At 37.3% G+C, this 23,523-nt stretch overlaps 2 protein-coding genes and 2 non-coding genes across 8 annotated transcripts; 1 reads left to right on the forward strand and 3 right to left on the reverse strand.

The window, feature by feature from the left end:
- The first annotated feature begins 4,252 nt into the window (after positions 1-4,252).
- Positions 4,253-14,635, forward strand: LOC113713211 (protein ESSENTIAL FOR POTEXVIRUS ACCUMULATION 1-like). 4 transcript variants are annotated; one of them, XM_027236874.2, is made up of 10 exons: positions 4,253-4,445; positions 6,385-6,470; positions 6,660-7,562; positions 7,650-7,770; positions 7,890-8,078; positions 8,439-9,218; positions 9,314-11,963; positions 13,083-13,267; positions 13,349-13,408; positions 13,991-14,635. In XM_027236874.2, exons 1-10 carry the CDS (start codon positions 4,397-4,399, stop codon positions 14,377-14,379), a joined length of 5,412 nt encoding a protein of 1,803 aa, XP_027092675.1. In that variant the 5' UTR covers positions 4,253-4,396; the 3' UTR covers positions 14,380-14,635. The 4 variants fall into 4 exon arrangements, with proteins under 4 accessions (XP_027092675.1, XP_071925522.1, XP_071925523.1 ...); XM_072069421.1 differs by having other exon boundaries at positions 4,261-4,445; positions 6,367-6,470; positions 6,657-7,562; XM_072069422.1 differs by having other exon boundaries at positions 4,261-4,445; positions 6,367-6,470.
- Positions 14,636-15,946: 1,311 nt separating this feature from the next.
- Positions 15,947-18,762, reverse strand: LOC113715071 (uncharacterized). Of its 2 annotated transcripts, none has more exons than XM_027239225.2 (3): positions 18,133-18,762; positions 17,510-17,742; positions 15,947-16,309 (listed from the first exon to the last, which is right to left on the reverse strand). In XM_027239225.2, the coding sequence occupies exons 1-3, from the start codon at positions 18,397-18,399 to the stop codon at positions 16,303-16,305; spliced, it is 507 nt and encodes a 168-aa protein (XP_027095026.1). In that variant the 5' UTR covers positions 18,400-18,762; the 3' UTR covers positions 15,947-16,302. The 2 variants fall into 2 exon arrangements, with proteins under 2 accessions (XP_027095026.1, XP_027095025.1); XM_027239224.2 differs by having other exon boundaries at positions 15,947-16,320; positions 18,133-18,741.
- Positions 18,763-21,677: 2,915 nt separating this feature from the next.
- On the reverse strand, positions 21,678-21,761 carry LOC113715245 (small nucleolar RNA R16). Its single transcript, XR_003453885.1, has one exon. It is a non-coding gene; the product is annotated as a small nucleolar RNA R16 (small nucleolar RNA).
- Positions 21,762-21,926: 165 nt separating this feature from the next.
- On the reverse strand, positions 21,927-22,017 carry LOC113715244 (small nucleolar RNA R16). The gene has a single exon (XR_003453884.1). It is a non-coding gene; the product is annotated as a small nucleolar RNA R16 (small nucleolar RNA).
- Positions 22,018-23,523: the final 1,506 nt, after the last annotated feature.

A 23,523-nucleotide genomic window follows, 5' to 3' on the forward strand; every position in this document is an offset into this window, starting at 1 on the left:
CATTGCTTCTTTTGCTGTGAACGTTAGCAGTTTCTCAGCTAAATCGCCAAACATTGTGGCTGTGACTGTTCCGGTGTCATCAGAGAGGTCAACATCAAATTTACACCTATTAAATATGCAAGTTTTATATAAGGCACAACAGAGGAAACGAAATGATAATGTAATGAGCAGCAGCAGAAGAAATGATAAGAAACAAATAAAGTAATGATGGTCAGACCTTGGTTCAGCCTTGTGCTTTTGTTTACAAGTATTACACATGAACAAGACATCATAATCGGCAGACGTGGAGCGGAAGCATTTTTCACACCCCATGTACCAAAATTTTTGGAAGATGTGATCAAATGAGAATGATGCTTTGACCCACACATTCTGAGAATAAAGCCAGTATATGAATTAGCCAAACTATTTGAAGGCTGAAATCCACTGATAATGCTGCAATCAAGACAGTACCTTGTGTTTTGAGCTGATATTTGATATATCAGTAATTTTTTGATCTGCTTGGAAAGAAAGATCAAGATTGTATCGATTGTATGTTTTCTTTGCAACAATGTTTGCAAGGCATTTGGCATTTCTACTTGCCCTGTGTATAGGATATTAAAATGGTGAGCCAAGCAGGGAAAAGAGCATTTTTTTATGCGTACTCGAGGTTGAAAAATAAAAGAGTGGCACCAGCTCGTAAGTATCTCTGATTGTCAAGAAACAGATAATGTATATAAAGTCCATAAGCAACAAATACTGAAAACTATAAGAGCAGAACCAGTTTTTGAGTTCCCTTGCTTCTTGGACAGGTGGATTCACAAGGATTGCTGAATCAAACCAAGTAGAAAGAGCCACTTCTTAAAAAAAAAAAGAGGAAGCAATATGTGATTTGAAAAAATGAACAGATAGAAAAGGTTAGACGGCAAAACATGTAACCGGCAACTGTTATACTCACCATTATAATTTTGAACCTTTAGCCTTCTTCCAATAAGAACAGGATAGTTCTGAATTTTTGAAATAATCTTGGAGCCTTCATTGTCAATAAAAGCATTTCACATAGACAGCATAAGTGTCTGCAATCTGACATATTTGAAACAGAGGAACTATTATTTTTTTTGTTTGGAAAAGGCTGCAATCTGCAACACCAGATAGTTATTGTATACAAAAACAAAGATTTCTTACTATTCATTAACAAGAACGAGCTTCTGGACTCGTGCTTCCTTTGAATTAACGGTGACAGTTTTTTCATCCAAAGCAGCAATAACAATTCCCATAATATCTAGTGAGAGGAACTCAAAAAATAAGACTTAAAGCATATAATAACAAAGGTAGATCAGTATGGTTAAAAAGAAAGTTACTGACCAACAGAAGTGAAAACGATAGAACAAACAGAAGTGTGCAGCAGTAAAAAAAATGCAAGACGAAAAATAATAGCATGGACAGGCAGAATAAAGCTATAGGCAGGATAAGCAGAAGGAATTGGGGGGAAAAAGTAAAACAAAAGGAAAAAACATAAAGATTAGTACAGGATTAGGGACAGTGAAACTGGAACAGCACTTACAGCAGATGTAACAGCGAGCAGCAGAAAAATAGCAGGAACACTGATTGAAGAAAGGCGTAGGAGGAAACAGATGAGAAGAAAAGCGCGAGTAAGAAGAAGTGGAAGCAATGTACCAAACGAAGTAAAGGGAGAAGAAAAGGAAGTTGAAATGCAAGGGAAAGAAACTGAAATGATTACCTGGCTTCTCTTGCATGCACCAGAACCCAGGAAAGCATGGCCGAAGACGTGCATTTTTTTGCATGGAGACCATAAAAATTAATGGATTGTTGGCTGCGTATGCTGAGAGGGGAATCCGCCGACCAATGATAGAGACCAGGAAGGCGTCTGCTTTTAATGGCGCGATTATTAATGGCCTGTTTAGTTGGTATACTAATCCAGCATTTGTATTAGCAGTATAATAAGCAAAAAAAAAATTGTACTAAATATTTATTTGAAAGGAGGAGAGAAAAAGGGAAAAAGCATGGGTAGTATATAAAAAAGAAGCAAATACTAGATAGCGAAATAATACACGGAAAAGAATTGAAAACAAAAAAAAAAGACTAAATAGAAGATAGGCATATAATATACAATATAATAATACGAGTAAAAAAGTGAAAAATGTTAAATAGAGAATAAGACGAAAATTATTTAGCAAAAGAGAAAAAAGATAGTCAGGTAGTAATAACAACAGAGCAAGTAATATGAAATAGGGGATAAACAACAAGTTTTTTTAAAACTGTATGAAATATTTATTTAAAAATGTACGAAATATTTATTTGAAAGGAAAAGAGAAAAAAACCATGGGTACTATATAAAAAAGAAGCAAATACTGGATAGCGAAATAGAATAGGGATAAGAATTTATAACTAAAAATATATAATATATATATATATATATATATAAAGGCTAAATAGAAGATAGGTATATAATAAAAGAAGGGGTAATAAAAACAGCAGGAGACAAAAAAAAACAGCAGGGGTAATAAAAAAAGAAGCAAATAATGGTTAGTAACCAATCTGAATTGAGAGGGAAAAAATAGAAGATAGATAGTGCATGATGACGGATGACTAATAGTGCATGATGACGAAGGACTAAAAAGGCAGCAACAAACTTTAATAGAAGAATGGGATGCAGGCCACGTGATTTGCACAGGAGTTGGAGGACGAAAGACCAGCAAGAACCAAGCTCCATTCCCACTTTATATAAAGTTCTTTATATATACAATACTTCCAAAGTTAATAACTTCCAGAGTGTAAGTGTTTCAAAAGACCAAAAAAAGTATTTTTGCTAGAACATTAAAGAAAATATAAGGTGGACAACATATATTGATTCTTAAAGTTGATTCGAATATGTTATATACTTCGCAACAAGGTATGAAAAGTGAAAGACAATGATCTTAAACAAGTTGAAGACATTAATCTTGAACGATATAAAAGTCAATAACACTCTATTTCACCCAATTGCAACATTTTTCTCATTAGTTGTTAACTTGATACGGGTTTTAGGATAAGGTCAAACTACTACTTTTACAATATAAAAAAAGAAGACAAAAGAGATTAATACAACGGGATTACCCTTAGTTTGAAAAAAAAAAAAAAAACCAAGAGCCCAGGTACAAAATCAAGGAAAATTTCGTAACCACGTTTATCAGTTTAATCTGTGAGGTCGGTTAAAATTAGGGACAATTTCAGAAATCTCCCTTGAGGTTTGTAATGATTGTAGTTACCTCCCTTAAAATTTGAAAAATTATAGAAACCTCTACTAGAAAATATGTTTTGATAACAAATAGGGATGCAAGTACAAAAAGTCTAATGAATATCCTATATTGCCCCTTTTTGATTTACAAAACAAAGTAGATGACAAAAGAAATCGAATATCAGCATTACATACGAAATAAAAAATTTTAAGGTAATTCTTTACAGTAAACTTTAGGCCATATTTCAAGGCATCATTTTTTAATGTTTGAACTTCCTTTTTTTTTTCCTTTACTAGGTAAGTTGTGAAGAAACTATTTTTAACAAATACATCCCCACTAGTAGGTTATTTATAAAACTAAGTAAGAAATCCATTTAAATGATTTAGGAATTAAATACGATTTATTAGGTGAGATGAGGTTATAGCTATTGAATAAAGAAATATTTGCAAAATGCGGATTGTTTTTCCTTTACACCAAGTTTTCATTTAGAATTTGTAAAGTTATCAAAGTTATTATAGTCTTCTTAACAACACTAAAAGAGATAAGTGTGATTTTTCAAATCTTAAGGGAGATGGCTGCAATTGTTAGGGAGGTTTATGAAATTACCCTTAAAATTATGCTAAAGAACATTAACGAGTTAGGGTCCTTAGGGATGCTTAAACTTTAAAAAAATCAGGCTGCGTCGTGACCAATAATATAAAGCCACATCATCAGGTAGCCATTTTAACGTGCCCACGTAGCTTACCCTGAAACAAAATTAGAATCCAGAAACCAAAATAGAAATTATCTCATCCACAGAGTCCATCACACTCCTTACTTTCATTTGTTCCCCAATCGACCACACGATAAAACCATTCAGGGGCTTAACAGTCAATTCATTAACAGCGTGGAATCCACGCCGGAGCATGAGCGCGTGAAAGTATCGACTACTCTAATCATGGGATACGAGACGCTTTTGCTAACGTACGCCGCGATGGACACCCAGCAAAACTAAACCCGTCTTTTCCAATTATCCACCCTTTGCCCTTTGCCCTTATATGTCCCCCAATTGCCTTCCCCTCTTTTTTACCACCTCGGAGCAGTCAATCAGAAATTAGCAGCACACAGCAGCAGTAGCAGCAGGGTTTCTTCGGCCGCAAATAATTCTCTACCTTTTCTTTGAGTCGTCTTCATCAACGTCCATGGCTGATAAGACCGACTTCGATTCTCGCCCTAGCCAGATCTCCAAAGGTTTCCCCTTCTCATTTGATTGATTTTTATCTATGTACATTTTATCTGAAGTTTGTTATTAATTCTACATTTTTCATCCGTAGCTGATTGAAAACCTAGATTGAAGCCGCTACCTGTGTGTTTCATCGCGGCGCGTGAAAGATGTTTTGTAAGGTTTAGGGTTTTTGATTCGTCCATTGAAAGCTTCTTATTTTCTGTGGATGAGAGGAGAGAAATGGCGATGCTTTGCTTCTGTTTTTTATCTTAAAATTTTTTGGCTTCCCCTGTCGTAGGAAATTCCTGCTGAATTTCTAGTGGTTTTTGTTTGATTATAGTTTAAGTTTTGAACCTCTTTTTTGAGATTAATTTTGGGATAAATTGCGTTTATGCTTCGCGGTGGTTGTATCGGTTTTGGTTTATTGGGTTTTTTTCGGGGTATAATCTGAATGCGGGGCCAGGGCGCCGCTTTATCTTGATAGGAGTGCGAAATACTTAGCTGAAAAAAGGGTTTTGCAGGTATCTTATTCCTGTTATTTTCTACTGATGCATTTTTTGTCTTTTTTCTGGTATTTCTTTTCCAAAATTTGAAATGCAGAGCAGATAAAAAATAAACGTTTTGTTGAATAGCTGGAAATGATAGTGTTGTAGCTAAATTACGAGTACAGATTGTTTAAGTGATCATGCTTTCTTGATTTCAACCTTTTTTTTTTGGAAAAAACAATTTTGGATATGAATTTTGCGTGTAGATTAGATGGAAGGTCAATGAATTATTAGGTGACAGACTGTACAGGTAAATAAGAAAACCTGTACAATGTGGAAGTCACGTGCTACTTGTACATTTGCAATAGGAATACCTTGAAATGTTGAAATTACTGGTAGAATGCGGGAACCTTTTTGATCTGGCTAACCTTTAGAGAGTGAAGGACTCTGTAGACATTTCAATTTACTGCTTTGCCAAAATTTGAAACCATGGTCATCTTAATCGGATATTAATCTTTTTTTTTTTTTTTTGTGAATGAGCTGCAGACGTAATTTCTTGAAAGAGCTAAAAAGAAAATGTCTTTTCATTTCAATGTTTCAATCCTCTTTTTGTTCACGATAGCTCTTTTGTGTGATATTGGTTCAATTCTTTCTTGTTTCTGTTTTCATTTTAAGAACTTCTGCTTGAAATTCTGAGCTCAGTATATGTCCATTGCTTGTGAAATTTCTTGGCCTGTCCCACTGCTACATCGTGCATATGGGGCTTTGGACTAACCTTGTCTTACCAGAGTTATGCTATTCTGTAATTTAGCTGTGAGGGAGATTGAAGTACCCAGTTGAAAACCCTCTTCTTAAAATTTTTTCCCCCTTGTTAGTTAAAAAAGTTTTAACAGTGAAGATCTCATTTCTATTATCTCCAAAGTTCAGTTACAACAGAAAAAGGTACCTTATTTTTGGATCATTTCTATTATCTCAAAAGTTCAGTTACAACAGAAAAAGGTACCTTATTTTTGGATCTTTGTCTTCTGGTTTGCTGCTGCTTCTTCTTCTTCTTGTTTTGGTTTCTGGCCTTGAATTGTGATGGTAAACATTTACTGCTGATTATGCAAACTGTGTGGCTCTTTATTTTTAATTGTATATGGAACATGTTTGAATAGCTGTTCTATGATACAAGACTTTAGGCGTGTTGCTGCTAACCCTTTGTTTGGATAAAATGGAAGGAATGCATTCTCTTTTCCTCCCCTGTGGGCAATGTTCTCAATTTTTGAAGAGCTGGTGTCATGATGTAATAGACAACAATTGACTGGCCATTTCTTAAATCTTGTGTCATACTGGAAGTGAGGATGTATCATCCTGGCTGCGATGGTTGTTTAAGAAATCATCCTGTTTGCAATGATTTTCTTCTTCTTTGATGGAGTATGCTCTGGCCTATTTTATGTCTTGATGTTTGATTATGTTATAGCCTTTTCCCTCTCTGTAGATGCACAAGCGTCGGAGAATCCTATTCCGCTTTCACCGCAGTGGCTTCTCTCCAAGCCAGGGGAGATTAAGAGTGGGATAACTGGGGTATGCTACTACTTTACTGTGCCCAGCACTTTAATTTGTCTAATTACATCTTTTCTCCCTGTAGTGATAAGTAGTACCTTCCACTGGTATTAAACATGTGTAGGAATTTTGTTTGAAAACCTGTAGGATTTTATTTTAGAGCATTTCTTATGTCTTCATGGGAATGTTACCTGTTTGTTCCTGTAGCAGGAGAACCATTTTGTCCCTCATCCGGGTTATTCCAGTCGCTCAGATATCATGAAATCACCTGGAATTGGTGAGGACACACGCGAGATCAATAAGAAGAAAGATGTCTTCCGGCCTTCTGTGCTGGATATGGAATCTGGCCGGCGTGATCGCTGGCGTGATGAAGAAAGGGATACCAATTCAGCTGTTCGTAGGGATCGATGGAGGGATGGTGAGAAAGAGCCTGTTGACAACCGCAAAACAGATCGTTGGACTGATTCATCAGGAAGACAATATGCTGATGCACGCCGTGGCCCAACTGAGCGATGGACGGATTTGGGAAATAGGGACGGCAACCATGATCAGCGTCGGGAGAGCAAGTGGAACACACGCTGGGGGCCTGATGATAAGGAGACAGATAATGTGCGTGAGAAGTGGGCAGAATCCAGCAAAGACTCAGACCTACTTCTTGATAAAGGGCCATCCAGTCTTGCTTATCATGGAAAGGAAGAAAAGGAGGGGGATCATTATCGTCCTTGGAGAATGAACTCCCACAGCCGAGGAAGGGTAGACCCTCCTCCTCACCAAACTTTGACCCCAAGCAGACAGGCTCCTGTGTTTACTCATGGTCGGGGACGTGGGGAAACTAGTGGCCTGACCTTCTCTGTTGGTCGGGGTAGAGTTAGCTCTGTCAGTAATGCATCCGCTCAGTCTTATTCAGTTGGGTATGTGTCAGAAAAAGGTGAAACTGCCCATGGAGAGTCCTTACCTTGGAGATACAGTCGAACAAAGCTGCTTGACGTATACAGGACAACAGACACGAGATCATGTGAGAAAATTTCCAATGTCGTCCAGCAAGTACCTCCACTTACCCAAGAAGAACCCATAGAACCTCTTGCACTATGTACACTGACTAATGAAGAATTGGTAATAGTTGCCCTGTCTTTTGGTTTAATGTGAATCTGATATGTTGTTTTACTTATATTAAAATGTTTCCGTACCTTTGGTGGATAGATGGTCTTGAAGGGAATTGACAGGGGAGATATTGTCAGCAGTGGTGCGCCACAAATTACTAGAGAAGGGTCTATTGGAAGGAACTCAACTGATTTTCTGCAGTCAAGACGGAACAAGCTTGGTATTTTTGATAATGAGACTAATTTATGACCTTTGATGTGTGCCATTCTGTATTGATATTAATTGCATTAATATGGTATTCTGTGTTACAAAAGTTTTTGGTACTACTTGGCTCTGCAGGTAGTAAAGAAGATTTACCACATGACATAAATGATTCCAAGGAGGAAAACATGGAAAATGCTGGTGGTGGTTCAAATTATTCAGAAAGCATGTCCCAGGAGAAGCAGGTTTACTCTTATGGGGGTGGTACAAGGGTTGAGAGTGTGCAGGATTATCAGAAGTTTTCTGATTATAAATTTAATTCTGAAGGTACATACACAAAGCCTAATATGATACCCAACTTCATCATGAAGCTAATTTTTGTGGTAGTTGTAGGATGATATAGGTTTTGTGATAGAAGTTAGTGGAGTTTCTTTCTTGAAAGTTTGTTCAAATTTATATTAACTGATCAATTGAGACTATTTATTGCTTCTGTAACATTCAGGAGAGATTAGGCTAACACTTGTAACTACATTTAGACATATGCATGTATATATACATTTTTTGTCTCACTTGATAAATACAATGGAGGTCCTAAAGCACAAGCTTTTCCTTTGCATTTTGCGAATGTCTGTTTTGAACATCCAATGTTGGGCCACTGAATAACTCATGTTGCATGTTCGGCTTCAGGAGAAGACAACACTCCTTCTAGGAAGAATGATGATGTGCCTATTAACAGAGAACCAAACATGCAAGGACCTCCCTCTATTCTACACGGAGGTACATGGCGGTCCTCATCAATTGGGGAGCGCTCACCTTCAGTCTCACATGATTGGAGAGAAGTTCCTGCAGCTGTAAATTCCAGGGCTCCTGATGTTGGTAGGTCAGAGTCACAGAAAGACGTAAATGCTGAATGCGAAAAACGCGTGGCAGATCAATCATTTGCCAGACTATCGCGGATTGCTGATGATTCTACTATAAGAAAGCAACCAACTGCAATCTTCAACAAGGAACAAGAGGTGCAGAAAGTTTTGCAGTCTTCTCCTGAAGACCTGGTTCTTTATTATAAAGATCCACAAGGTGAAATTCAAGGTCCTTTTTCGGGGAGCGATATTATTGGATGGTTTGAAGCAGGCTATTTTGGCATTGACTTGCTAGTACGCTTAGCTGGTGCACCACCTGAGTCATCATTTTGTCCACTTGGAGATGTTATGCCACACCTGCGTGCCAAAGCTCGTCCACCGCCGGGATTTGGTGCAGCAAAGCCAAATGAAATCACCGATGCATCCAGTCGGCTTAATTTCAGCAACTTTGGAACACTTCAGTCTGGTTTGAATGAGATTGACATGGTGAAGAATGAACCTAGGTATCAACATCATTCAACAACAGAGGCTGAAAACAGGTTCCTGGAATCGCTGATGACTGGCAATTTGAGTGGTGTCCAACTTGAGAAGGCTGTTCTCTCTGAAGGTTGGTCTTGCCACTAGAAAGCTTCTGCATTTTATTTCTTGGCAATCAATTGTTTCCATTTTTAGTCTTACAAGAGAACTTTGACATCTATACAGGTATCAGAGGATATATTGGAAATAATACCAGTGCAGCACCTCCGTTAGCAGCTGAAAATGCTGATAATGTGTATCTGTTGGCTAAAAAGATGACACTTGAGAGGCAGAGGTCTCTACCAAATCCCTATTCATATTGGCCTGGGCGAGATGCAGCTTCCCCTCTTCCCAACTCAGAGATTCTCCAGGACCCGTCAGTGCCTCATTCAAGACTTCTATCTTCGCTTGCTGAAAATGCTCGTCCGCAGCAGACTTCTCCCAATGTTGATTTGATGGCCATCCTCCAAGGTTTACCTGAACGATCTAATACAGTTCTTAATAATGGAGCAAGTGGTTGGCCAAATTTCTCAACTCAAGGAGGGTTGGAATCGCTTCAAGATAAGTTGGACGTACATCAAGCTCAGAATTATCCTCCTCAGGCTGCATATGGAATTCAACAACAAAGGCTACAGCCACAAATAAATTTACCGAGCCAAGTTATGGAAAATTCTTCTAGCATGTTTAGTGCTGAAAAACTACTTTCTTCTGGTCTTTCTCAAGATCCACAGCTCTTAAGTTTGCTGCAGCAACAGCAACTACTGCAAGCTCAATCCCCAGCTGCATTACAGCAGCTCAGTATAGTGGATAAAATTTTGCTGCTTAAGCAGCAACAGAAGCAGGAGGAGCAGCAACAGTTCCTGCGTCAGCATCAACAATTTCTTTCACAAGTGCTTCCTGATCATAATTCACACCAGAGGTTTGGCGAGTCCTCTTATGGCCTGTTACAAACTGCTGGATATTCTGCAGGAATTGCTCCAAGTGATCATTCGCGGTTCCAGCCATCTCATGAATTGTTTCATATTGGTTCTCAGGTTCATGCTCCTAATTTGAAGGATGAACGTGTTTCTAACTTTTTACTTTCTCAGAGTGTTTCTGAGGTTGCCAACCAAAATGTTGGTGCTGAAACCCATTTACCCCATCAAATGTTTGGTACTGCTGCCCATCAGAATAGTTGGAATTATCCTTTATCAGAACAAGTTGATAATCTTGAGCAGAAAAGTTCATTGACGACTACTAGCATGACTGATTCTTTGTCGCATATAGGAATAAGAAACGGTTATCAACTAGATCCATTGCAAAGTAATGAACCTATTGTAGTTGCTACCTCTAAAGCTGCTGTAAGTTTTTGTGAGGGGGAACATTTTGAAGAATCCATAGCTCTGGAACCACCTGCAGCCCTTGAAAGTGATGAAAAAGACTTTTTCATTGGAGAGCAGGTAGAAGTTGTAAAGCCGGCAGCTGAAGCCAATGAAGGACTACAAGCTGAAGGAAAGAAAAACACTGAAGAGTCCTCTGTGGTGAAGGAAGTGAAAAATGTCGAAGCACGCGATATGAAAAAATCATCTGATAAAAAGTCAAGAAAGCAAAAGTCCTCTAAGGCTCAGTCTTCTGACTTGGCAAAAGGAGTGTTGAAGACACAGGAACTGAGGTTGGGAGAAGTTGAAGGCACAAATGGTAAGATAATAAAATCTGATACACAAACTCTTCCAGATGACCTATTTGTGTCTTCTGCAGCCGAAGAAAAAGAGCATAAAAGTGATAAGGTGACGGCTGACATTGTACATGTCCGGCAGGGGCAGAAGTCATCCATTTCCAAAGATGATAGTGAAACTCTTGATGAAAATGTTGAACTAGGACAGGCTGGGTCTATCTCACAGTTCAATAACACACAGCTACAAGCTGGACAACGAGCTTGGAAGCCTGCTCCTGGTTTCAAGCCAAAGTCATTGCTGGAAATCCAACAGGAAGAAGAGAGGAGAGCACGCACAGAAATTGCAGTTTCTGAGACAGCCACGGCTTTCAGCTCCTCGAGTGTTTCTACCCCTTGGGTGGGGGTGGTTGCAAGTTCAGATTCCAAGTCAATCAAAGAATCTAAGCTAGACCCAGTAAGTGCCACCTTAAATATTGGCAAGTCGGACAGCTCCCGTAATCAGAAAAATAGGAAGAGCCAATTGCATGATTTGTTTGAGGATACCATTGTGGCTAAGTCAAGTGAAAGAGATCCAGAGATTTCTGACAATTTGTCTAGTTTGCCTTCTGCATCTGCTATCAGCTCACACAGTGATCCTGTTGATGATAGCAACTTCATTGAGGCTAAAGATACTAAGAAGAGCCGTAAAAAATCTGCTAAATCTAAGGGTGCTGGATCAAAGGTTTCAATTCCTACTGCTGTGTCAGATGTGTCAGTGGGGTCAAGTCCCATTGAGAAAAGTAAAAATTCTCGTCACCAAGAGAAGGAACTATTACCAGCAATTCCTTTGGGCCCTTCCTTGGGAGATTTTGTTGTCTGGAAGGGGGAGTCTACAAGTTCTTCCGCGGGTCCTGCATGGTCTACTGACTCTGGAAAGCTCCCAAAACCTGCATCATTGAGGGACATTCAAAAGGAACAGGGAAAAAAGGTCCCCTCACCACAGATCCCAGTGCCTACATCACAGAAGTCTGCACCAAGTCAGCTTGCACGGGGAGGTGGTTCTTCACGGTCAGCTTCTGCATCTTCTCCAGCCAAGGCTGCATCTCCTGTTCAAATCAATGCTCAAGGTCCTCTTTCAAAGCATAAAGCTGAGGATGATTTGTTCTGGGGGCCCGTGGAGCAACCCAAGCAAGAGTCAAAGCTGTATGATCCTTTAACTTGCTTTTTCTTTCTAAATTCTAGTGTATTCATGAGTGTTTACTTTCATTCATCATTCGTGGTTACCAATTTTTTAGATACTATGCAAATGTCATATCGAGTATTTAGTGATCAGCCTAATTTAATATTGTATTGGACATAGTTTTTAACTGCATGATTTCTAGATCTTTTTATTATTTTAAAATTCTTATTCTTCCCCTGCATCTGGATGATGTTATGATGTATAATGGTCCTCTCAGGTATATTAGTTGTTTCAACATATAAATTTTAAGTTTGTAATCTGATAGACGGTTCTTAACAGCTAAATTGCTAATTTTTACTTATTCAAAAGTTCTTTCCCTGCCTCTGCTTCTTATAGCATGGTGTATAATGGTCCCCCTGGGCATTTAATTGTTTAACGAAACAACATTGCATAATTGTTGCCATCTCAACATGTTATTTCAAATTTCTTGTGTTACTCAAATGTTTGTTCAACTTTTAAACAAGAAAGACACAGCAAGTTTATAGGATTTTGGTTCAGTTCATGTATTGCAGAGTCCTTTGTGAGAAGCTGCAGTTGCGAATGCACTGTGCTAAGAGTTTTACCTTACAGTTAAGTAGCAAGCTTGGTAATAACAGTGTCAGTTGTTTGCCAGATGTTTGTGTCATCTATGTTAGAAAAATTTCTCTAGCAGTAGGTGGTTGCTTTCCATTCGGGATAGTATTCCTTCGCTCTTTGGGATAATGCTTGTGTACTGCATTGGTGAATTTGTTTTGGGAGTGGGGGGCAGTTAAAAATCATGGAAGATTGCTGAAACAATGTGATACCCGTCATCTGTAGCTCTTTCTTCTCAAATTCACATTTAACTTGATGTGCTTGTGACAGCATGCCTTTCGGTTTCTGTGATGTACTGAGATTTCTGCTCTTTTGGGCTGGGAGTTGAGAAGAAACAGACATGAAGATGTGATTCATTGACTTAACTTATCAGCATTTTTCTCCCAAGCAGTGGGAATAGTGTTTACTCATGGAGATATGGACTGTGGGAGACTTATAGAATCTTGAAGCTGTTATATTTAGGATTCCTAGATGAAATTTGTTTGACAGTGTATTTGTGGCCATTGCAGGTCCGATTTTCCTCAACTCGGAAGCAGCTGGGGAAGCAAAAACACCCCTGTTAAAGCATCTTCTGGGGTGGCATTAAACCGTCAGAAGTCTGCAAGTGGAAGGCTGGTGGAGCATCCATCTATTTCTAATGCTTCTGCTAACTCATCTCTGAAGGGAAAGAAGGATTCCTCAACAAAATATTCAGGTATGTAATCTACATGTGGGTTGATTTGCTCAAGGCTAATCACTTTAATATTGAAGAACTTCGTTGATCATGTTATTGCAGAAGCTATGGATTTCAGAGAATGGTGTGAAAGTGAGTGTGCCAGGCTTATTGGAACAAGAGGTACTTGCATGAGTCTAGCTGCTTGTTTCGTTTGATTTGGTTGTATGTTAATCTTGGATAATTGGTGCTTGTTCTAAATCTGGGGTATAATCAATACTTAACACACATGAAAACGGCTACAAACCATATAGCAGTTTTCCCACGCCTAGAGTCTTTTTTGGAAACTTGGATCTAATCTGTTCATTTCTCTCTCTTAACAGAGGTACATATGGTCAAGGAAACCTATAGTTTAATCTTTTCTGCCTGCTGTTGTGTCAAAATACAGTACCCCATCCAGTGGACGTAGAATTTTTATAAGGCAGCACAATATCCCCTGAATCATCTGAGTCTTGATGTGTTATATGGGTTGGGAGACAATTGTAGCATTAGAAACTTGTGGGAATTTTCCTTAAAAGTAGATGCCAATGATAATTACTGTAACTTTGGTTGCTGTGGTATCTATTATATTTAGAGGATCCTGGAGTGCTTATTGCATATCAAATTAATGCAGCCGTGCCAGTATATGTCATTCAGAAAATGCTCTAATTTCTTCTATATATATATAAATGGATATTACTTTGACACCTTTTCCCTTTCTTCTAGATACAAATTTTCTAGAATATTGTGTGAAGCAATCTAGATCGGAAGCTGAAATACTTCTGATAGAGAACCTTGGTTCCTTCGATCCTGCCCATGAATTCATTGACAAATTCCTCAACTACAAAGATCTTTTATCTGGTGAAGTCCTTGAAATTGCTTTCCAAAGTCAGAATGATCGAAGGGTCACTGGCTCAGGTTCTGGACAGATGATTTCTGATGATGGTGGTTTTAGGGGAATGGACCAGAGCAATGCAACTGCTTCCGATGCTTCCACAAAAGGGGGAGGAAAGAAGAAGGCTAAAAAAGGAAAGAAGGTAAGCCCTTCGGTGTTGGGATTTAATGTGGTTAGCAACAGGATCATGATGGGAGAGATTCAGAGCGTTGAAGATTGAGTAAAAACTTTGGGCCTTTTGTACATACATTACCTTGAGGTCTTTTGTAAATGTTTTTCTTTTAGGTTTTTTGTTCACTATAGAGCTGCAGCAGTGCTAGGTATCTGCTCGAGCAATTTTGTGAGGGATTGTTAACAGGAGTACTAGTTACTCAGCTATAGATTTAGCGTGGCTTACCCGTCAAAAGAGGTGGCCTTCTTTGTATCACTTCTGAAGGGCCTTTTAGCTGCTATTTATTTTCACGTGTTTTGTACAACCGTCCTTTCTAATCAACCTTCCATTATTTTTAAGAAACAAGTGCAATTACGTCCCCCATCTTTCTATACTATCAAGTGTTTCTTTCCCCGTAGGGTGAGGCTCCACGGCCCCAAGAATGGCAACAAGGAGATTGGATGTAGGCGCAGGGCGTGTGCTTGTGCGTGTTCAAAATTTTTTTTTTTGGTGGTGTTGGGACTTGGGGGTGGGGTTGGTGAAGACAGCTAAAAAACTTTTTGAGTTTATGGATCCTCTGTGCTATAATTTTTAACGAATTGAACTTTTTGCAGATGCGTATTGGATTCGTTCAAGTTTAAAAAAATATTCGAAATTGTTTGTAAACTATTAGAATAGCTCATGTACACATATATAATTATATGAATAAAAATAAAAATAAAAATAAATACATTTAATATTATTAAATATATAATATATTATATTAAAAAAATTAAATTACACATAAATTAGCATTATTTTTTTAAAAAAATCAATAAATACAGTTAAGTTTATTCTAAAGAATATATTGTTTATTAAAAAAATAATTAAATCATTTTCAAAATCAAATTCAAGGTTGAATTCAAATATTTTTACAAATAAATGAATTGAATTCGAACAATATTTGTAATTCGTTAATATTCGAGTGGAACTTGAATCACGTTCATATAATACATTAATAGAGTCTAAACACCAAGTATTTGGCTCGATTTGACTCGATAAAAGCTATACTCTATTTTCTCTCTCTCTCTCTCTTCCCTTTTTTCACCTGGGGTTGGTCAAGACACCTAAACTACTAAGTTCGTTGATCCTCTGTTGAGTATGACCTAATTCTGTAAAACTTGCTAGTTTGCAGAAATATGTTTTGATTCTATCTGATAATCTTCATTGATTTGTCAAACATTTGGTTTCCCTAAACTGATGCTGCCTTTTCTGGTTTCAGTCATTCCTTTCAGCGGTCGTTTACCACATCATAACACCTGCTGTAATAACCTTCATCTATCCAATGAAACTACACTAACGTCCATCAAGATAATAACTGCAGATTACTGAATCTTTGTCCTAGCTATCTTCTAAAAGAACCAGAGAAAATTGGGCCTGGTTGAAGAAAATGCGAAGTACAGCAAAAGAGGACGCAGCACCAAGTTACCATATACAGAAGAAAGGTACGAGTCGCGGTCAAAAGCTAGCCTTACTCACATTCAATGAAGAATCATTGCAAGTTGCTGCAGTCATTGCAGCTATTTCTTGAATCTTTTGGCATCGAAGAGCAAATTGTCTAAAAAATGTCAAGTTTTCACAGAGAGATGATACCAGATGCAATGAAAGTAGCTGGGAAGATCCAAGCTCATGCTTGCTTGAGTTGGAGTCTGCAGTTGTTCAAGTACAAATACCGCTCCCAAAAAAAAAGGCACAAATCCCAGGCATAGAGGCAGCATCATGAACAATTGATATTTAAACTTGCTATCAAATTGAGTAAAGTTAAAATGTCATCAATAAATTTGCAGATGACTACTACTACTACTACAAAATCTTTTACACTTCAACGTATAAATAATCTTAAATGTTGGCCGGTACAAGCAATTAAGCGACCAGATGATCATGCAGTGCACTGTTAATAATCCTCATGCTCTGTCGGTGCTGACTTTTTCTCCTCCCGGTTGGGTTGCTAGCTTACTCTCTGTGGATGCCCTAAAGGAGAAATGAGTTAAAACACGTTAATGGAAAAAATAATTTTTTTACCTATTTTAGCTTAAGTAGTTCTATACAAGTAATTGTGCAAGCTAGGTGTCACAAACTTACAATGATACTTTCCTACTACTCCCTTGAATTGCTAAATTATGAGCTGAAATCTTCTGTGAACTACTTACCATGTGTTTTTTTTATGAAGACACCAACGAGTGTGTATCATTTAGCTAGGTTTTTTGCACTTTAGTCCCAGTCCTACTACTTAGATTGGATTCATATTCGATCTTCAAATTGCTATGGTTGCACTCATTAATCACACTTGATCTTTTTAAGAAATCAGTTTTAGTACCTCAGTTTTACTCATAACTCCAAATTATAAAACATACACATATTAGTCAGATACAACCGAGTCTAACTGAAGTCCTTAGTTTGATATCAGAAACAGAGAAGATTCAATAATTAGAAACCAAAACGCGCAGACAAAGATGCCAAAAAAGAAATAAAACAAGATCCAAGGATTGTAGAATGAGAATACGAGAATGACCCTTTTTATTTAGGTTTGAGAGGGTAAGGCGACAACCACTGAGTAAAACTTTGGCCAAAAACTATCATTTAGCTATCGTCATAGAAAACAATTAAAGAATTCATCTCGCCTGCAGTCAGAAGCCAGAAAATATGGGAATTCACCTACGGATTAAGATTTTCGTGTAAAGAAACAAATGAACGTGTCAAGTGTCAACGTTGACAACCATATAACTCAGAGATCAAGCAAATCCAGTATCCAAATTCTATAGCATAATGGCCATCTATGAGATATTCTGCCCTTAGCTTATCTAACAGAGGCCAATTTCCATATTCTAGCAGAAGAATTAACTTTCTGACTCTAAATCTTGCAAGTTGCAACGTCAACACAAGGAAGTTCTATACAACGCACAGAAAGCATGAACACAGGTCTGGAAGACATCGAAGGATGAAAATAGCTTAGACTTTCCACAGAAATTAGTTTGGCCCAGAATGTTGAACCAGCCACTCCTTGTCTTCTTTGCATTAAACTAATAATGGTATATCCAGCAATACCAGAGCAAATCAAAACTCTCAAAAAGATTTTCTTTTTCTTGTACTTGTAGCACAGACCTGAGAAAAGGGTTGTCGCTAATCAAAAGAAAGAAAGGAATGTAAAATGTGCATCTACCTCTCTATAGAGTTGTGAGAAGACGGTTCAAGTTGATGTATAAGCGTGGAGCGCACCAAGGACATCTTGGCAATCTCGGAAATGGCAGCGTGTCGGACCCTGGGGACTTCACTAATCAGATCCTCGTATGCTGCCTCAAAAGCCTCTCGCCAGAAAATAGGCAACTTCACAGTCTTGCTCTGAGTATACACATCCCACAAACGCCTCACCATCTTCTCCCTCTCCTCCACTTCCTGGAATAGAAGCCCCGTTGTCAGGCATTAATAGGAACCCAAACATCCCTAACAGTTTTACTAAAAGAGCATGTATGCATTATGATAGTATTGGTAACATATTTATAAGTTGCTTGATCTTTAAACATAAACTGCCTCTAACAGTTTCAATCAAAAGCAAGGCAGCCTAAGTTAAGCTGTTTGATTGAGTATTACAAATCAATTTTCAAGGAAGTAGCAGTAGCAAAGATAATTTTGCTAGTAAGTTGGTTAAAGGCTGACCGCAAGATTGCATCAACAACAGGACTAAATTGTCATACACCAACCCACAAACACCCAAACATTGCAAAAAAAAAGAAAAAAAAGAAAAAAAATGAAACAATTATAAACAGAAGAAAAATGTAGTAGTACCAGAATATCGAGGTCGTGGTGAAGTGGGGAGCCAAAAAGGTCATCGGAGACATGGTTGAGGTGAACCGAAGACCATTTGAGAGTGACAGAGCCAGTGAACATGGACCAGAATGCTAGCAGAAGAATTGCAGCCAAGGCCCAGAACTTGTATCTGCTTCTACCCAAAAAGCCAACCTCAGAGGACCCCTCTTTCTTGTTCACAGCAGCATTTGTTGTTGTACTTGCTGCTGCTGATGTTGTCGTTGTCTGTGCTTCTTCGTCTTTCATATTTGACTACTATATTTTGCCCCACCCAAAAAAAAAAAAAAAAAAAAAAAAAAACACTAACCCTCCTAAAAAGTTTAAATTCAGTCAAAATTTTATTGATTCTAGTACAGGGGTGAATTGATTGTGTCGTCTGGGGTTGCTTCAGTTTCGTTTAGTTAAGAATGCAGAGGCTTACAATGTCAGACACCGACAGTCTGAGCTGAGGATTGTGGGGGAGAGAGAGAGAAATGGAATGAGTGGAGTGATCAAGTGCACTGCGAAGCATCGGATAACATGTGGGTCTTAAAAACTCCACCGACGGGGGTGGGCTCGACCAGATGAGATGGCAGTATTAAATTGGAGCAAGTGAAATGAGTCTAATACCTCATCATACGACACCAGCGATGGCGATGGAGTGGCTTGGGAGTCACAAAGGCCGCCAGGAACCCCAACCCCCGCGCCACCCCTCGCTATCATTTTTATTTTTTTATTTAATTTAATTATATATATATATAACATTAATAATTGCTCTGCTAATTATTTTTTAAAATTTTTTGCAAAACATTGAACGTGAAATAAAGTCATTTTGATCTTTTGAATTTATTTCTTCATGTTTGATGCCATATAAAATCTAAATTAATTGCTATTGTTTCTTTATACACAACATGCAACATGTATCAAGAAAAAAGTGAACTAATTTTACAACAATAAATTGATAAAAGAAATTATATCAGTTTAGCACAATAAAATATCATACTATTATTTATATCTTATTATATATTTATACATAATAATATCATAGTAATATCTATTTCATGTTATATATATATATATATTAAATTATAGGTGGGGAGCGTGGCGGGGTCCTTGTTCCCACCCAATTTAAAGTAACCGGAGAAAAATATCCCCATCTATTAATGGCGGGGAGCATTTCTATTAACGAACATGTAGTGGCTTTGGACTTACATTAATAGCGCTTGAATTCAAGTCTCGCTGTCAATTAAAACACGCTTTTGATAAGCGATTTTTAAACGCCGGTGTAAGCGTGGACTGCTGGTATCCTGACCTTGAATAAGGCAGGCCTTCTCTCCGTTTAAACCTTTTCTAACCAAAAAAAAAAAAACTAGAAAACACCAAAGAAGCAGATTGTACCGAGGACAAGACAAAAATTTTCATTTTTTTCCCTTAAAATAATTTTCTAGTACAACGTATAGCAATATATAGTTGAGATCGATAGGTAAGTAGTGTAATACCAGTTATATATATATTATGCTTTTCTTTTTTCTTCTTTTTTTTTTCACAACTTTAAAATAGGCTTGCTTGAATCTCATATTACATACAATTATACTACACAGTGCCAACCATCAATTGCTGAGCAAACAGATCTGTGTATATTTTCAACGAATCAGACCTCACTCAGAACATTTGATTCATTTTTTTGGGTAAGCCCCAACAAAGATACTATGACGGTAGAGTTACATATTTGATGGTCTGCATCTCATGGGACGCCAGCCCATGAAGCGCCCCAGCAGAGCTTGACTATTCGCTAATTCATATGCTAAGCATATACTCTTATCAACTAAGACAGTAGACTGGTTGTTTCTTGCTCCTGAATTTCACCTCACCTTGATAGTCAAAATTTTTTTAGTTTTTTTCCCCCTTGAATACCACACTTCATACAAGTGAAAACTGTCCGATTAAAATGATAGTAAAAGAGTGATTAATAAAAATGAGAGTACAAATAATAATATTTCCCTCTTCTTTTGCAATTAAATAGATACTAGTTTACAAAGATGCATGGATGGCAACGGCAATAAAACATTGTAATAGAGCACCATTTTTATTTTAGAAAAGGAAAAAACAAATGAAACCTTCCACTCGTCCAATATGCTATGATTATATATCTTGGAAGTGATTAATACCCTATAACATTTGAAGACCACATTGAACACTAGTAGTAGAAGCAAATTCATACACGTCCTGCGAGTGGAAGTGATCTATTACTCTATGGTTGTTAAGGTCGTTTAAAATTGAAAACTAACTACATCTCAGCCTCCCATGTCCGAAAACTAACTAATAACCCTTAGGTCCCATAGTCAAATACTTTCAGGAAGATATCTCGTTGTAACTCCTACAGCTAAGTCAACCGAAACAAAAACATGCGGTGAAACTAGCAAGCTCACATAACGTTGACCAAAATCCATCAACGAGCATATTCAATAAGGGCTGTCGACAGAACAGCCGTCGTGGTGAACCATAACACTAGCTTCATACTCCACATTTACAGACATTATTATCTGTAACTGGAGGAAATCAATTGAGCGGCGGCATATTTATGCTATTAAGATGATACCTAGTATAACCTGTGCAAAGTGCAGGCTCAAGATCAGAACAGGTAAACAAGCACCTGGTAATATTCGACGAAAACTCGCCATAAAGCAATCACATTAAACTATGCTACACGGAAACACAATTTCTCAAGCATCAAGTTTCAAAAATCATTTTGGCTAAATTTTGAAGCAGGCCAGAAAGCCTATTCCCAAAGCCATTTACACATGCAACCGTTCTTCCTCGCTGATAATTCCCCGAATTCAAGCACACTTAGAGATCACAGGCTAATGTAGACCTTAGACAGTTTCTCTTTCGACTGAGCAGAAGGCAGGAAACAAAAGAAAGATTTTTGTATCAAGTACATGGTCGTGAAATTTATGCACTAAAAGCCCGTGCAAAAAAAGAAACTGGCTCAGATTTTCTGCATATTTTTAATCAGAGACAAATTTCATATGTCCAGACATATTTAAGCAGTTCATCACGGCCAGTAGGCAAGGAGAAAGAAAAAAACTTTAAAATCACATAAAAAACAGAATAAAAAACAAAATAAAATTCTAAAAGCTAAGGATGAGAAACAATTTAAACTGTACTAGAAAACTTGATAAAAACACTGAAGCAGGTAGATACACGTCTCAGAGATGTTCCAAAAGAGGAACTATGCAGACATTCAACATGGCATCAGATTCAGACCGCCCGTCTGCCTTTTTCTCATCACTGAACCAAAAAATGCTAGGACTTTATCAATCACATAAAAGGATTCACTTGACTCGCAACTTACGTAACTAATAGGGCTCAGAGCAAAATCAACAAACCAGATTAAGTGTTCTATTACTCAGAGTTCAGGTGACTAAAAAGGGGGCCACAATAAAATTTAATATAATCAAAATAACACTTTCTACCGCTAAGCTGAGAAAAGTACAGTTAAGTGCAAAATCACTACAAAAAGGTTATCTAAATCAGCGAACGAAGGGAGCATCAGATAATAAGCGGAGTTGTTTAGTCTACATCAAAATTCAGTGTGTAGGATAAGATTATTTTCATCATTTGCTCTCCCACTGGATAGGTAATATTAACCAATAAATAAAAAAAAATAAAGAAAAAACTTCCATCATAAATTACCCTGATGCATGCCTAAACTCTTTCAACGAAACAGTAAGTCACAGAACATAGAAAAGTTTCTTAAAATGCTCGTAAAATACAGCTTAATTCCCAACAAAAATGGCATCAGATAATAAGCGGAGTTGGGTAGTCAACACATAAAAATATTCAGTGTGTAGGATAAGAATTTAGCAATCGTCATTTGCCATTAACTAACAAATTTGCTGATTTTTTATACCAAAAAAAAGGCAAACAAGAGAAATAAAATTCGTTAAGCCTAAGAAATACAATATCGGAAGGTCCATTTGACGCCAAGGCAAATTAATGCTACTTATAAAATAGCAGCAATGCAATGGGCTGGTAAGCCATCCTAATTCCACTTTCTGCACCAGCTATATCTCCTCGTACACCTTTTAATTACTCATTAAATTTCACGAGGAGAGGGTAAACCAGATGCAATTGTAGACATACAACAACAACAACCCCCCCCCCCCCCCCCAAAAAAAACAACCCAAAAAAATTGAAATGAAAAGAATATACAAATTGAGGGTGATACGATGATATTAGGTTCTGAAGAGGATTTATTTCCTAGTACCGAATCAAAGACGAGGTGGACGGATCAAGGATTAAATAGAGCTCCTGAAGATCGATCCTAAACATTACCCGGAGGCGCTGAACAGATGATGCTTAAATAGGACTTTGGCGCAGGCAGCGGCTAGGGTTTTTCTTCCTTCGGCAATGGTTGGTAACATGTTAGCCGCAGTAAGAGTTTTGTTTAGTATTAGCGGTAAAGGGCATCCATACGTGTGCAATTTAGAAATAAATTTTTTTTTATGAATTTATTTTACATAGAATTTTTTTTTTTGGTTAGTGAACATGACTTTGCTCTTTTAAGATTTTTTATTTAAGACTATAATTATATTGTGTGTTTATGAGTAATTATATTAGAAAGATATTCTTTGGTAGTTACAATGAAAATAAGTTATGGTTAGGGTAAAATTTAGATCCTGTGAAGGTAAAAATAAAAGTTTAAAGAGTGACAAAAAAACATTTGCACCAAAACTCAAGGCTCCCATAGATAATTTTTTTGTGTAAATTACTTATAACCCTCTTGTAATTTACATAATGCCAGACGATTCCCTTAAATTTTCAAACTAAGCCACATAATTCTTATGATTTTATGTAAAGTAAAAAATGGATAGAATACACAATTAGTTACGATATTTATATCAAATACACTCTAAAAACATGTAAGATAAAATCTCAATCGCCATATAATCCTCTTATGGTTAGTACAAATATCCATTTTACCTCTTCTAATTTTTGCATTTTTCCACGTGATTCTTCTATACTTTTATACAAGGTGGTTAAGCTATCGATTGATTTAGCATTTAAATAAATACGCTATTAGTATTTTAATTAATGACGTTACATAGGTTATTTTTGTCAAATTTTCACTTTACATAAAATTATGAATGAAAAATTATAGGAGTATCATATGAAATTATAGGAGTATCATATGTAATCTACCCTAATTTTTTCGGGTTTCTTCCACTTTACCCGTTAAATCTTCATTACTACCACAAACTACTCTCGTGAATGCTAACGGTGTGAAGCTTATGAGTAAAAAGCCAAATTTGCCCTTCTACTATATTAAGATTTTTCAAGAATTTACCTTAAGCATATTTATCACTTTTGCTCCTAAAGTGATATTTT

This window comes from Coffea arabica, chromosome 10c (genome assembly GCF_036785885.1).
Source record: "Coffea arabica cultivar ET-39 chromosome 10c, Coffea Arabica ET-39 HiFi, whole genome shotgun sequence".
Classification (NCBI taxonomy): domain Eukaryota; kingdom Viridiplantae; phylum Streptophyta; class Magnoliopsida; order Gentianales; family Rubiaceae; genus Coffea; species Coffea arabica.

What these genes read in the sequence shown, in the direction of transcription:
- LOC113713211 (XM_072069421.1), top strand. Translation starts at nt 4,397, where the DNA reads ATGGCTGATAAGACCGACTTCGATTCTCGCCCTAGCCAGATCTCCAAA. An exon ending in TTAAGAGTGGGATAACTGGG is followed by an intron (nt 6,471 to 6,656) that starts GTATGCTACTAC and finishes TTGTTCCTGTAG; the next exon opens with CAGGAGAACCATTTTGTCCC. An exon ending in GTCAAGACGGAACAAGCTTG is followed by an intron (nt 7,771 to 7,889) that starts GTATTTTTGATA and finishes TTGGCTCTGCAG; the next exon opens with GTAGTAAAGAAGATTTACCA.
- LOC113715071 (XM_027239224.2), bottom strand. Translation starts at nt 18,399, where the DNA reads ATGAAAGACGAAGAAGCACAGACAACGACAACATCAGCAGCAGCAAGT. An exon ending in ACCACGACCTCGATATTCTG is followed by an intron (nt 17,743 to 18,132) that starts GTACTACTACAT and finishes CTTCTATTCCAG; the next exon opens with GAAGTGGAGGAGAGGGAGAA. An exon ending in TCTCACAACTCTATAGAGAG is followed by an intron (nt 16,321 to 17,509) that starts GTAGATGCACAT and finishes TTTCTCCTTTAG; the next exon opens with GGCATCCACAGAGAGTAAGC.